The sequence below is a fragment of the Vollenhovia emeryi genome, unplaced genomic scaffold, assembly GCF_000949405.1.
Source record: "Vollenhovia emeryi isolate VEMERY1.0 unplaced genomic scaffold, V.emery_V1.0 DF939131.1, whole genome shotgun sequence".
Taxonomy (NCBI): Eukaryota; Metazoa; Arthropoda; class Insecta; order Hymenoptera; family Formicidae; genus Vollenhovia; species Vollenhovia emeryi.
The window spans coordinates 540,058-554,863 of record NW_011967235.1 but is presented as its reverse complement, the minus strand read 5'-3'; the positions used below and the strand labels follow the sequence as shown (position 1 = coordinate 554,863).

The window sequence follows — 14,806 nt, the reverse complement described above, 5'->3', positions numbered from 1 at the left end:
GTCCGTCAGCTGGTGTGCGTATATTACTTATTGTGGGCACTAAAGGAGTTGATAAATGCGGAAAGGTCTTGCACGCTCGTAAAAGGATACTCGAAGATGCAAACGAGGTAATGCAACGTAAGTTAACGGCGATTGCTAGAAGAGCTGACGTTGAAGGTCCATGCTGCGTAAATCGTGGCGAGCGCCAATAAATTTCACTAGAGTATCTCAATAGTAAATGAAACAAGCAAATAAAAACCATTGACATTAATCCCGATCATGTGACGCACATTAGTACACATTGAACTGACCCAACATTCTTGAAGCCCGTAATCAGACTACAGGTTGAGATTGAGATTAGATTCAAATTTCCCTACAGGAAATATCTCTACAAAATTCTACAAAACTATAAAATATAACTGCCAGAATCTAAGAAATTCTACGTAAATTTAAAAAGTGTTATAAAAATCAACATGAAAATGCTAGAATCGGAACACTTTTGTCAATTTTTGTAATATTCTACAAGCAAGCAGATGTTTTAATTCTTTAAGATTTTGTTGTTTCTCAAATTCCTAAAACTAGTAAAGTTTTGTACTAATTTTCACAAAGTTGTACATTTTCATGACTGGCAATAATTTCTTGATTTGAGAACATTGTAATTTGTACTACTATTTCGTAGGTATTTTTACAAAAGAATTAATGCTTCAACGAAGATATGCAAATTTCTTTTTGTACAATAGTTATTTATAGAAAATTGTTCCGCTGGGGTTGATTCAGACAAATCGGATTCACTAAACTTGAGATTAAACTTTACTCCATTTAATGAAGATTTACAATGAAAACCACGCTGCAAATGGGGTTTACCTACCAGAAGCGCGAGCACCAGCGTGCGCACCGTGTCGCCCGTGTCCGCCGAGATGTCGGTCGCGAATTGCACCAGGGTGCCCAGCAGCCTCTTGAGCTTGCCGTGTCCGGCGAAGATGCCGCTGACGCATCTAGACGCACCGGTGGTGCCGTTCGCCAGCGCGGCGCCGTCGCCCTGCTCGTCCGTCGTCCTGGGCCCGGCATTCGCAGCCCCTGGTGCACCCTCCTCGAGCTCGGGCTTGAGCGATTGCGAGGGCAAAGGGCTGTCGTTGTCAGAAGACCTGGAGCAACCGGACGCGCCTTTGTACTCCGATCGAGGGCCGTTCGTTTGCTTCTGCTGACCGATCCTTTGATGCTGCTGAGAGGAGGGCGAGTGCGCCTCAGGCTGCACCGCTTCCTCCCGCGAAGATTTCTCCCGCGCCGCGGAGGACGCTGCAACGAGAGTCGGTTCTGGACCTTTAAGCTCGTCTGTCGAGAATACTTGACACTCAAAATCTAATTAGCTCACAGTCCGGAGCTCATATATCCCGCACCCTCAGAAAGGATTTCTGTTACCGAGACGAAAAATATTCTTGACGCATTTATATTGCTCGCAACCTCGTTTAGTATAAAAATAACACAATATCAAAATAAAATCAATAATTTTTATTCTCCTCTATCGAATTAAACAAGATTGACTTACTATACTGAGACAAGAGTAACTCATAATATATTCTTGCGTTTAGAATAAATTTTCCCTCCATCTTACGACGCGCGAAGTTGGCACCACGATATTCGACAAAAGACGACACATACTGTTATTTTATTCTAGAGTGTAGAATTTTTCATTTAAGATTAAAATATGGATCCGGAAATTTTTTCTGTGGGTGCGAGGTCAAATCGTGCAAAACTTTTTAGACTTGTCCGTTTATTTCCAGGACCGTTTAATTAGCCAGAAAATACTTATTTATTATGATTATATTATAAATGTACTGAAAGATTACATACATATATGTACAATATATCGAGCCAATCATGTAAACTGTAGAAGATATTTTGAAGTCGTTTGACTATTTAATCGAAACTCTGCGCGAAGCTTATCTGAGATTAGCGGATAAGAAGTTTGCCACGTCTCGTCAAGACAAAAACCGCCATGCCCCGGCTGATGACCAAGGACCATTTCCCGAATCGACCTCAGGCCATTTCACCGCTCAACTTGATTCCAACAGCGGATCGATCCGATAAAGCAGTGCGAAACGGGCGTTTCGGGGCGCAGCGGCATTATTTACATTTGAAACACCGAAAGAGATCCGTTGAAGCTCGGAAAAGCACGGCGCGCCGCGCGGCCACAAGCCGTCCTTTGTGTCGCGTGTCCGCGGGGACGTCAAGCGCGAGGGACACGTGGAACGGGCAGCCGTGGGATCCGTGGGATCCGGTAGCGCAAACACTCTTCCGCACAGACGCACGCGTGCATACTTGCGCGCATACTTGCACACGCGCGCAACGCAGCGCGTGCACGCGCGCGTATGCACGGGCCCGGGCGCGCGGACACGCCCGCGCGTGGATGCAACGGATAACATGCAATTACGGGCCGTGTCATCCACCTTGTCTTGTCCCCGTTCTGTGCGCGCGCGGCGCGTTATCTCCCGTGGAACGCCTGCGGCATGCGTGGCGAGAACGACGGCGCGGCATGCCGAGTATACGCCGATAACGAAGCGTTACAGGCGCCCTAGTCCCCGTCACGGGGCTCGCGCAACGTCGATCGACAACCGAAGGGAAATCCGGCGGGAGGGCGGCCCGTCGCCGGCGAGTTCTTTCGACGCGCCGAAGCCACTTCATCGCGACTGATCGATCGACCTACTGTCGCAGAATCGCAGGCGAGCCACGTGAACGAAGATTATTTATAGAGTTAAATAGGCCCATTACGATATCAATCAAACAAACGAGAGAGCGCCTTTAGGTCCGAGCAAGATGTAGCCCAATAATTGTTATCTACAATGTCAATTCGTACACCGTTTTACCACCTCGTCCTGCGCGCCGGTTTCTTTTCGGTCATAAGTCTCAGCTAGATTATTTATGCCCGGGTCTCGCTCGACCACGAAAACGGAATTCTAATAAACGAGGTTCGATATCCTTATTTAAACGAGGTTCGTAATCTCGATTCATCGTCCATTTGTTAGCTACATACGTTTAGCGTGTGTAGGAGCAGATAACGAGGAGGGATTTTAAATGTGAAAGAAGCGAATTTTATACAAATGTTGTGAAAGTTGGAACGCTGAAGAGAGTTAAGGAAATTAACTATTAGTTAATAGGACATAGAAGAATTAAAAATGCCCGGGACAATATTAGAGTCCGCAAAGTTATTTAAACAATGGGAAATGCCTCGAGGTACGCGGAGAGAATTTTCTCTTACCTGAAAATCATGTAATCGGGACAACGTGGCGTTTCGAAGAATTGTATGAGAGCTTTTTGAAATTTACCATATTTACCATTCTACTCGTAAAATGTATGGCAAAATTTAAAAAGGACTCTCATACAATTCTTCAAAATTCTATCAGTGTATTTTTCCTACTGGATTGCCCATAAGTACTCGTGTGCCGTTGGCTTTAGAGTATGCAAATGACATTATCGAAATGAGACGGTTGTGTAACGAAGCGTTATAATAAATTCGCACATTAAAGAACCTTTTTACTAGCCGCAATATTTACACACGGGCGCACGACTCGCTCGTAATTAAAGTGCCGCGGGTATCCCGCAAAACGTGCAATGTAAAGCTACAAGCCAACACATGTTCGCAAGTCGATGCAGAAATTAATCTAACATAAACTGTCGGATTTATAGATTACAAATTGCTGTTTGCCATCCAATTACATTGGCTCGCCTGGAAAACTCGCGCGGCTCTCGAAACTAACCCGCGGAAATAATTAACCTTCAGGTTTTAAGCAATATCGGATGAGACGCCGAATAATTAATGCCGGGAGCCGAACTTTGCGCTTACAACGCACGTGAGGGCTGTCAGATAAGACGGTCAATCCATCGACGCGAGGGACGGTCCCATTAAGCTAATGGGGCTGATTGTCACCAAGTATTTTTACGTGGGTACGCGCAAAATACGTGACCGAGGTACGTTCAGGAGAGAACGCACGCAAGAGAAAATCAGAATCATTATTTATTACACGCTCTGGGACAAGTCTCCTAAAGCGTTAGATAAGCTACACAGAGGAAACGATTTTTTTTATTTAATAAATTTTGTTGTATCCAAACAAATTTGATATTTGGAATGGTCCAAACAAATTATTTGTTTGAATTTGAAGTAATATATATCTTTGTCTGAAATAAGATATTTGTTTGAAACAAAAGGCATCTTCTCTTCAATCTAAACGATATTGTTGTTTCATTCAAACAACATTATCGTTTAATAGAAATCATGTGACAAAAATGTATATGCATACATCTTTCTCCCTCTATATTAGAATTTTCCCTTCATTAGAAGAAGAAAATTAAAGACTGAATTAGTACACTATCTTCAGCTATAAAGAATAGATTGGATGATTAAACTGTGTCCAAAGAAACCTTTTTCTCGGTGTACATACAAAATACTTACAAGTGAGAAAGAACTTTTGTACAACGAACAATTTGAATATCGAAGAATATATAATACAAAAAAGGGCATAGTCCCCTAACATGTAGTGACAATATGGTATAACGGTCAGTGATGATTTGTCATTAGTGGTACACACGAATAGATAAGAGTATCGCTAAAACAGAGAGAGAGAGAGAGAGAGAGAGAGAGAGAAGAGAGGAGAGAAGATGGTGCGCGCAAGTAAGAAGGAGGAGGACGAGGAGGTCGACGCTACCGTGTCACTACCACCTGACGCCGGTAGCCAGTAGGTAATTACCTGTACCTGAACTCTCGACAAACTAAACTACCTCACGGCTTATGCGATATGACGGGGGAGCCTGAGTACACACAGGCGCCTTCCGCCGCTCGCGCAACAGCGAGATAGTTACACGGGGCGCCGCCGTGATATCCCACGGAAAAATCCCCTCGATGGTCTCGGTAACTGCCGCCGCGGGCTGCCGGCGGGAAGATTGCGAGGTAGCGATTTGCGAAAATAGCGTTTGCATACCTCCGCGATAGCCGGTACCAGCCGCGGGGGGGAAGGGGGGAAGGGAAGGGGAAAGCGATAGAAACGATAGAAAAATTTCCCGCGAAAAGTAATCGTCGCTTCGATAAGAATCGCAATTATACGTGGCGATTATCGTTGGCCTCTCGACCGCGGGATTCGTTTCTCGTAACGCGCGATAAATCGTGGGCTGTTCTCTCGTCGGTTTGTTAATGATTTGGTCACACGCGCTTCTTTTTCGCTACCGGCCGGCGAATTAATTTGCCGGTTGATAGGGCAAAATGTTTAATTGCGATCTGTAAATTCAGACGTAACGTTTGCGATAATATTATTCGATTGTAATACGCCGTAAATATGTGATAAATGTTGCCGGGCGCTCTCTGCTGATGTTTATTCGCTTACGATTTATTAACGTTGACGTCGCTTTACGCGTGACAGTCGCGCAAGTCAAAGTAAAATACCAGACACGGATTTAATTAATTACGCTGCCGCGAGCGTTTTCTTTACACACGCTCGCAACCAGTTTCCCGCCCGAATTTATCGAATCGCGGACAATTTTCGTCGGTTCCTCTTCCGCGGCGATTAAATACCAGCCGGACGCGGGCTGATAGGGCGAGCCGGCCCGGCTAATGACGATGACTTTACGATACGAAATCGTGGCGATGCATCTCCGCGGTACAACGATGGCATCTATGCGGGTGCAGGCATCCAGAATCCATCCATTTTCGAATCGCGATGTCTCAATGCGCCGGCGATTAAGTGGGCGACGCGATAAAACAAAGATTGATCGTCCCCCAGGACGAACGCGAGCTCCCGCGGGCGCGCCGAGGTTCCTCTCCGGGCCGGAAGAAGCGAGCTCGCCCGAATAAAATCATAATTACAATTATGCGCGCGGTATAATAATATGCAAATAATACATGAACGATACAATTATGTAAATAGATTGTAATGAAGTAATTAACAAACATGATTATTGCGTCGTATAATGTTGCGGTATTATTATTCCGTTACTGCGGCGGGTAAATAATTGTAATATCGGTTGTCACATATATCTGATGTATTGCCGTTTTAATCCCGCCGTGGCGGCCGACGAGATCGTACAGTTCATCAAAAATTGCGTCGCGCGGAAAAGGTGGCCCATACAGCACGCAAATGTTGAATCAACATCTCAGAAACGTTCCGTCGCAACATTGCGATATCGCATCAATTGCAATGTTATGAAATGTAGATTCAACGTTGAGAAGATATTGCAAAAACGTCCAATGTCCGCTAAATTGTGCTGAAGTGCTGAAATTGGATGATTCCTCTAAACCAATGATCCAATCTTAGCTCAGAAAATTTCTGACCGTTGCAAAAATATTATATTTTTTAAGTATTTATTTGAGTGTCAAAAAATAATAATTTGTTCAAGATTGTTTTAACGTTGCAGCAACATAAAGAATCAATGTACAAACATTAACCTGGACTCAACGCAGAAAAGATACTTATACTTCAACATTCAACATCGCAACGTTTCAGCAACATTATTTTAACTTTCTGTGCTGCATGGGTGGAGAGTACGAGGCTCGGGGGGGGGTGGGGGGATTGCGGCGATATATCGCGCGGGGAGGGACGAAGGATCTTATTGAGCACGGATGCTGCGCTGGCGAATATCCACGTTTGTCAAAGTTCCCCGTGTAACCAAGGTTAAAGACCGCCGGCGTGCGAGAGCATGTGCGCGACACGCGAATGTTTAATCAGCGTCGCGTTGTGATTGCACACGACTGTCACTCAACTCTCCTGTGACGAGTGCAATCTTCCCGGCTGCGCCGATGCAGCCGCGCGTCTTTCGTTCGTGTCGCGCACGTGTGTGTGTGTGTGTGTGTGTGTGCATGCCCATGCGCGAGTATGTGCAAGAAGCCTGGAGAGAAGGTATCTAGCTGGGTGATGGTAATGGTACTGCCGCTGCTACCACCGCCACCTCCACCGCCTCCACCGCCGCCACCGCCGCCGCCGCTGCTGTTGCTGATGTTGCTATCCCTTCGGCCAGCTGTTACTTCCTGCAGCGGTTCTCCGTCCTCGTCTCTCGTCCGTATCTCGGCTACGCTCCGTCCCCCCGGAAGCTTATCAGGAGGAACGCTCTCCTTTGCCAATTTCCTTTGATCGTGACGAGCATCCGCGGCCGCGTTCGATATCTCCCGGCAGACGCACGTTGATCGCCAGTTTTTGCCGTAATAATGACGGCCGAGTGGGACTCCGGTTGAGAACTTTGACGGGAGATATAGCCGTAGACACGGCCCTTTAAAAGGTATCGAAAACGCTAATGTACGTTCTCCGCGTTTTGTCCATTTTGTGGAGGCTCCTAAAATTTGTTCTCGACGTAAGGGATATCGTTAAATTGCTCGCGGCGTTTTCCCAAGCAACATGGGCGTCATAGAATTTCGATACCTAGGCAAAAGGCAGCGTGGCACACACCGTAGAAAATTTCGGATAACCACGAGCCATTTTTCTGCAAAGCGCCGTTTGTCTTCGTCGGCAGTAGAAAATCAAAGTTTACCCATGTGGGCTGGCCCTGCGGACCATATGCGCGCACATACACACACACGCGCGCATTCACGTGCGGAAGCCGGAGCGGCGTCGCATCTGAGGCGTCACGGCCGCTCGATGCCGCGGACAAACTTTTCTTTCAGTTCTGCTCGAAGATATCCGTTATCCGTGATAATATCTGCATATTCAAATGATGCACAATTTCATCCGCAAATCCTCGCCCGCGAAGCATTCCAATTTTTATACTTCAACTCACATTCCGCGGCATTTCCGGCGCCAAATGTGATTGTCCCAGTTTGTGCAATCGGTTGAAATCGCATTAAAAATCGCAATCGTGCAACTTATTGTTAGACTCAAGCGCTTTGAAGACCCAAACGCAAAAAAAACTTGAGCAGTAAAACTTACGACTTAAGGGAAATTAGACTTTAACGCCTTATAATCTACAATGTGCTCTCCCTTAAGAAAAAATGCCGTCAAAACTGATAAAAAAAACTGATCACCAACTGGATGGATAACTGATCATTGTAACTGATGACAGCACAACCAGTATATTGAAACAATTTTACCAGTTACTGATATAAAATCGGGTCATTTATTCAGTTTTATATTCATCAGTAACTGATAAAACTTTCAGTTCTAGTTGAGCCATCAATTCAGTCACCAGTTGTAGCTGATCAGTTATCCAGTCAGTTAGTGTCCAGTTGCCAATTCAGTTCCCTTTCACCAGTTCTGTTAAACATTTTTTATAACAATGTATATATATTACACAAGTATTTTATTACTGTTGTTGTTTGTGTAACAATAATGTAAAACTATTATAATTGATTATTAACTTTCACAAACTTACTAATTAGGAAAAAAACTAATTTGCAGCATCAGTAACTGATGATATTGAATCAGTAACTTGTAGCGTTCTCAGTGACTGATTACAAGAGTCAATTACTGGTAATGTTTCTCAGGTCCAGTTTTAATAATCAGTTTCTACGTCACTCTGAAAAACTAGTTACACAGTGGTTGTTATCACCTTCTATTTTGTAGCTGATAAACGCGTTCAAAAAATTAGTGCACGCTGATACGATTGCACATTATACATTGTACAATTGTACGCTGTCGACAAAGTTTTTAAACGCTTTGATTCGCTTATACAAAATAGGATGTTTCTAGACGCAAAGAGCACATTGTAGATTAGGCTCGAACGCTCAGCTATGAAAATGGATTTCCGTTCGCCTTTAACGTACCGATGTCGCTCGCGCATCAAATTGTTTCTTACCGAGGCTCTTCATTTCTTCGCGGCACGCATCACGGCCAGATATTCCTCAACGATGAAGAAGTTTGCCGCAAACTGTTACGTCAATCAACCGTTCCCTCGCCGCAGTTACTTTCGCCGCACTGTTGCTGACGTAAGCCATTCGCGCAATTAGCAACGCTTACAGCGATCCTTACTCCTGTTTTCGCAGTTGCACGGAACTTCATATGACTTTACAGAAGTACTGCAAGATTGTTACGCAAGTTTACGTTGCTATTTGTTTCGTAACATTTGTTACTAGATTATCCTTTTCAAATCTCTATCTCTAAACTCTACTTTTTTATATAATAAGTAAAGTTTTAAAATGCCCCAAGGAGAAATTCCTGATACGTTTCTGAACAAGTTGTAGAGTGATCAGATATAAAGGGATCTTTGAAGCTAAATATCTAGAGATGTTGAAGACGGACCGTTGACTTCGTAGGGGTAGTTTTCAGAATCTCAGACTTTCAAGATCTACGTTTAATGCACGGAGAGAATTTTTTTCTTAAAATTTGTCCTGTATAAATCATGTAATCGTGGAACAACGTGGCAGTTTGAAAACCTTTCTGAGAGTTTTTTTTAATGTCACCGTACAGTCTATTAGTAAAATTTATACTAAGTCGCCATTCAGGCCCGGTTTCTCATTTTTTGGTTAATTGTTAACCAGAACATTGTGTGCCTCTTCTCAGATAATAACATATAAAAGGATGGAGAGTCGACTAACTTCGGGTTAACAGTTAACCAGAAAATGAAAAACCGGGCCTCAATGGTTTACTATAGTAATTTAGTATACATTTTGCTAGTAGACTGTATGGTAAAATTTCGAAAAACTCTCATAAAGGTCTTCAAAATGCGACGTCCCACGATTACATGATTTTCAGAGTGAAATTTTATGAGAAAATTCTCCCCGTGTACTCTTTATTCTCAAGAAGACGAATACGACGCCGTTAATTAACAAGCGTATCGCTAAAGTAAACTAATCGCAATTGTCCCGAAAATGTTCGAAAATGATCTCATTCGCCAATACGGACGACGTATTTGCCTGCGCATGCAGATACAGAAGAATACGCGCGCCCGCTAATCGCAGCTGCTGACTGCAACTGCGCCCGGATTAGCATCCGGGTTTACGCACCCGTGCCGTACGCAGGTTCCGCACGGGGCAAGGTGGTCTTCGTGGGCGACGTTCGACGGGGCACGAAGAGAGCGAGATCGATAAAGCGCACGTGCTCCACGCGGCTGAGAGTCCCTGGCTGGAAGTAAGTACGGTGGGACTCAGCTGTCGCCTCCTAATTGCCGGGACAATGCAACAGATGGCTTTGATCGCAATCCCTACCCTACGGTCTTGCCGCTCTCGAATTCTCCTTCGCTCTCTTTCCCCCCTCGTCCCGCACGGAGTTTCCCCCTTTCTTCGGCCGCCGCCGCCGCCGCCGTTTTTCTCGCATCCTTCTTCGCGAGGCCGCCTCCCCGCCGATTCGATCCCGACGTCTCTCGCGACTCCATGTGTTCGATTTCATCTCGCAGACAAGCGTACCACTTAGGGGCCGGGAACGTCACCCTCAGATCTCATCCCGGTCACCGCGCCCGTCTGATCGGTTGCACGCTTGAAGCTCAATCACGCGTCGCGATGCTTAATGTCTTCTTTTTTGGCTTGGATAGAGAGAAGATGTACACGGGCCGTCCCCCGAAAAACTTCAATTAAAAATAACTGGACTTCTATCGATGAACCCCTCTTCTCCTGATAACCTGCTATCCCATAGATATCGAAAAACGCTAACTGTGGTTTAATTTTATTTCCTGTCACTTTCCAAAGAAAAAAATTATATATATAAAGACAAAGGATTAATTCAGCCTCGATAAATTTCAACTGTTATCGAAACCGCGACCGTAAAAAAAAGCCATTAATGACCTAGTTAACGTTTATGGAAACGGGACTGCCTCGGGATAATTTCGCTAGCTCCAGAGATGTCAAGTGTAATTAGCGAGAAACGTATCGCCTTCGAAAGGGCTTAACTGGTATCAGAGCTGTTGACGCATCTGTAAACTAATCGCAGGTAACGTCGGACGACCTCGAGGCGATCGCTAGCTTATTTTCTCTATCGACAGCCACGGTATCGCGGGCCCTTCGGTTTTACGAAGATCGGTCGCGCGAAAGACGGGACGACGGACACACGCCGGGGAGACGAGCCCCAGGTCGTAAGCCGCGCCCCGTAAGCACACGCGGTGTGTGCGGGTGACTATCGCGAAATACACCTCAAACGGCGTAGCGCCGGGGATGCCCCGGCGCGGCGGCGCGGGCGGATATGATATCAGCCCCGAGCAGAATCCCAGTGGAAGTGTCGGACGTGCCTTATCGCGTCTGGACCAGGCAGTCAGGCGGCGCACGAACCTAACCGACACACACCGGGCCAGCCAACCAAGTTGACTGACTGCTCGCAGGAGTTTCGCCATCATCCCCCACGAAGCACACTCCATCTCTCTCTCTCTCTCTCTCCCTCTCTGCAATCTCTTGCATTGCGCTTTCGCATACATATCCACGCGTGCACGTGTATGCCTCTGTGCACCTAAACGCGTGCTAAAGACCGCGATAGACGTGTACAGAACTGTCAAGCCCTATCGACTATCAAAGTACATAGCGAGTAATGTAGAGTTTTCCTCCTAATTTCCGTCTAAGTAGGAAATCGTCGTACTCTTATGTGACACGTTGGGGGGCTTCTATCGTATTTTATGATGGATCTTTTCGTCGCATCAATCAGCGACGAACGCGACACGTCTCGACCCCTTTTATGTAACGTCAACAAAACCGATTCTGAGACGAGCAAAGAGAGAAAGACAGACAGACAGACAGAGAGAGAGAGAGAGAGAGAGAGAGAGGGAGAGAGAGAGAGAGAGCCCGCGCTCGGACGCGATGACGGGCTTTGATGTGCCAGAAGGGGCTTTTTTCCTGAGCCCCGGTTTCCAAGTTAGCTGCGGGCTCGCCGCTCGTCTAGATAACCGGCTCGGGCTGAATGTACGATTCAGGCGAGAGCGCGCGTGGACTGGATATACGGGTACCACCATGCAATATTCCGAACTAATGTACGACGCGCCCACAGCGTGGGCTCTCGCGCGGACATCGGCGAGGTCGTTCCTTTTAATTTTCAGTTTCGAGGATCGGGGTCAACTTCCGGGCGACGCTCGTCGGGAAAGAGCGCCGTTGCGCGAACCGCCGGCTTTACGCGGACCGGGATCGGATCTTTGAAGTACCTACGGAATGATTAAATTAGAGCCGACCCATCAGTTTAAAAAAGCGACGACGGACAAAATGTTGAGAGAGAAATGACGTATTTTAAAGTTGCGTCCATTTTCAGTATTCAGCTTTATAGACTTTGCGCCCGTTTTTTTCGCCGCGCGCAGTAGTCTCGCCCGCTTCAATTATAATTGTATTAATTTTTACGTTTCCCGCCGCCCGTACCGGTTTTAATTAAAAAACTTAATAATTTTGTCGGCAATTTAAAATTGGCTGTCACATAGCGCAATCTTGGCGAGTGACAGATTGTAAGCGACAGCGTGACGGCCGACAGCTGCGCTAAGCATTGAAATCCGCGTTAAGGACGGAAGGGGGAAAAAAATAATGTACCGTGATGCGAATCTGAAATTAGATAAACTGCACTTGCCCCACCTGCACCGTCTGTACCGTCGACACGCTCTCGACCGGGAAACGATATCCGGAATTAATAGAATAGCGAACTCGCGCGATTTGTTTTTTACGACCGCACGATAGATGAAATGGACTAGAGTGGCCACGTTGTTAATTTTTAAACGACACGTGTCACTCCGCCGACGCGTTATTACAATATATTGCCGACCGTGATGGAAGTGAAGAGGATATTAACAACTCTGAACGTCGCATCTACTTCGCAACGAGATACTTGGAATCGCTGCGTCATAATTAAACATGAAGTATAATAATGCAATCGTTCGCGTTAATGGCGGCGATCAAGGTTTCATGTATTTCAATTTCAATTCTATTTTTGCGCTTTTTAATGCGACCGAAGGGCCTCCCGCCACGGCCGCGTGTCGCGAAACAACCGTCTACTTAATTCCACTACGTCACGCGTCAGGGATCTGTCAATACGTCAGCTTACATTTTGCAAGGCATGACATTACGCGAAACTAGACCACGGAATCGATAGGTCAATACAAATTGGTATTTACACATTGGCAAATAGGTTGAGCTGACCGATCGATCGTTTTTCTTAGAAGGTAGAAATATTTATATCTCGAGGAATCTCGTTTAGTGGACACGCTCGACGGGAGACTTTGGAAAAGCGGAGGGAGACTACTCTATAAAACTCATATTAATAAAAGAAAGTTCCTCCCCTATTATGCGTCAGGTTCTTAATATGAGATAGCGAGGTTTCTGTTAAATTAACAAGCATCATCTATTGCTTCCGCCGTGAATTTATTACTCTTTTTCTTCCTCGAGTATTAAGCATAAAGCCTGTTTTATTCAGTTCGTTCTGATACTTTGAGCATTTGGTTTTACTTCATCTTCGGTAGGCTGCTAACCGAAGAAAACCTCCAATCTGGAGGGCTATACCCCCTAAAGGGGTATGTGTGGCAGGACATTCTCGGTGGTTGCCACTTACCTTCGGGAAATTCCGAAAAAAAACTAGCGGTGGATTTCAACTCTGATCTTTTCGTTCATTTCTTTACTAAGCAGCGTACATTTCTCCGCGCCACACTCGCCACGAATTTATTACTCTTGAAACGAAATCTGTTTAGTGGGAAATTGATTGTTAGATCGTGTAATCGTTGCGAAAAAGATTTGCGATTGAATTTGGACGTCGAAGACCTGCTGTCCCACGTTAGAAGCCTATCTCATAATACGGGACTCTCCTCTATACATTTTAAAAGGGTGAAGTCCTTTCTTCGAGATAATCGACTTCCCCGTACCCCGAGGGGATCGATGCTATCTCCTGAGGGAGGAAGCACCTGCATGTCGAGTCATTGTTGTGCTTTCTGCTAACGTCACGCAGTCGATATTTTCTCAGCTACGCGTGCAAAAGATACTCACCCTTACTCTTGGCCTTGAGGTCGAGGTCGACCGGGAAGGATTCCACGGTGTTGGAGACGGTCGTCGGCGGATGGCAGATAATACCGGGGGACTGCAGAGCGGGGGTGGCGGCGGCGGCGGCGGCGACGACCGTGGTGGTCGCGGAAGTATTCGCGTTGACGGTGGAAACGCCGTTGCTGTTGGTGACGGTCGTGGTGATCGCCGTCGCAGCCGAGACGGTGAGCGTCGCGACGGTCGCGGTGGCCGCCGCCGACGTGGACGATGGCGAGGCCTGCTGGTAGCCGCAGCATTCCTTCGTCTCTTCCTTGACCTTGACCTTGTGGAGGACCGTCGTCGTCGTCGCCACTCCGCCCTCCACTTTCATACTCGCGAGCCGCTTTCTCACCTGCGGGCGGCGACACGAATTCAATGCAAATTGCACCCTCATGTTGGGCCTTGGGACAGTTAACGGAGACTGAGGCCAACGGCACGCGACACCATTTTTCCTACTGGATTATTTACGAGAGCCAATCAGAATGGCACATTTTGCTCCTAGAGCTGTCAATTCACGAAAACATTTGTGTAATATACAAATTATGTGGCTTTTGTGTACAGACCGACAGTATCCCATTATTCAGATTAAGTCAAAAAGGTGCCAAAAGTGCGGAATCACTTCAACATCCCCTTAAGTCACCTAAGCTAAACCTCTGCGTCCTCACTGGTTCTCGTGAGTAATCCGGTAGGAAAAATAGTATCGCGTGCGGTTGGCTGTAACTGACAATTAACAAGAAGAAGACGACAAGAAACACTCTAGTCCGAGAAATTTTGAATTCAAAAGAGAGAATTAAGAAACCGAAAAAAAAGATAGGGGAGAGAAGGAAATAGAAAAGGACAAAGAAACGCAAATGTTATAATGTACAGACACTTTGCTGTTCTTCTCCTTTTTTTTTAAAGAAAGGTTCGCAAGAATCATCAAAATATTGTAATCGAAAGTTAATAGCTTCTTCTACC

General features: G+C 46.0%; 1 protein-coding gene across 1 annotated transcript in view; it reads right to left on the bottom strand.

Moving 5' to 3' along the window:
- LOC105568126 (protein CBFA2T3) overlaps positions 1-14,524 on the bottom strand; it is a 32,993-nt gene extending 18,469 nt beyond the window's left edge. Inside the window, exons 1-2 of the mRNA XM_012023534.1 lie at positions 13,817-14,524; positions 848-1,275 (exon numbers count right to left, since the gene is read on the bottom strand). Coding sequence (XP_011878924.1) covers positions 848-1,275; positions 13,817-14,243 — 855 coding nt within the window. The 5' untranslated portion in view covers positions 14,244-14,524. The remainder of the gene's footprint in view (positions 1-847; positions 1,276-13,816) is intronic.
- Between the last annotated feature and the right edge of the window lie 282 nt (positions 14,525-14,806).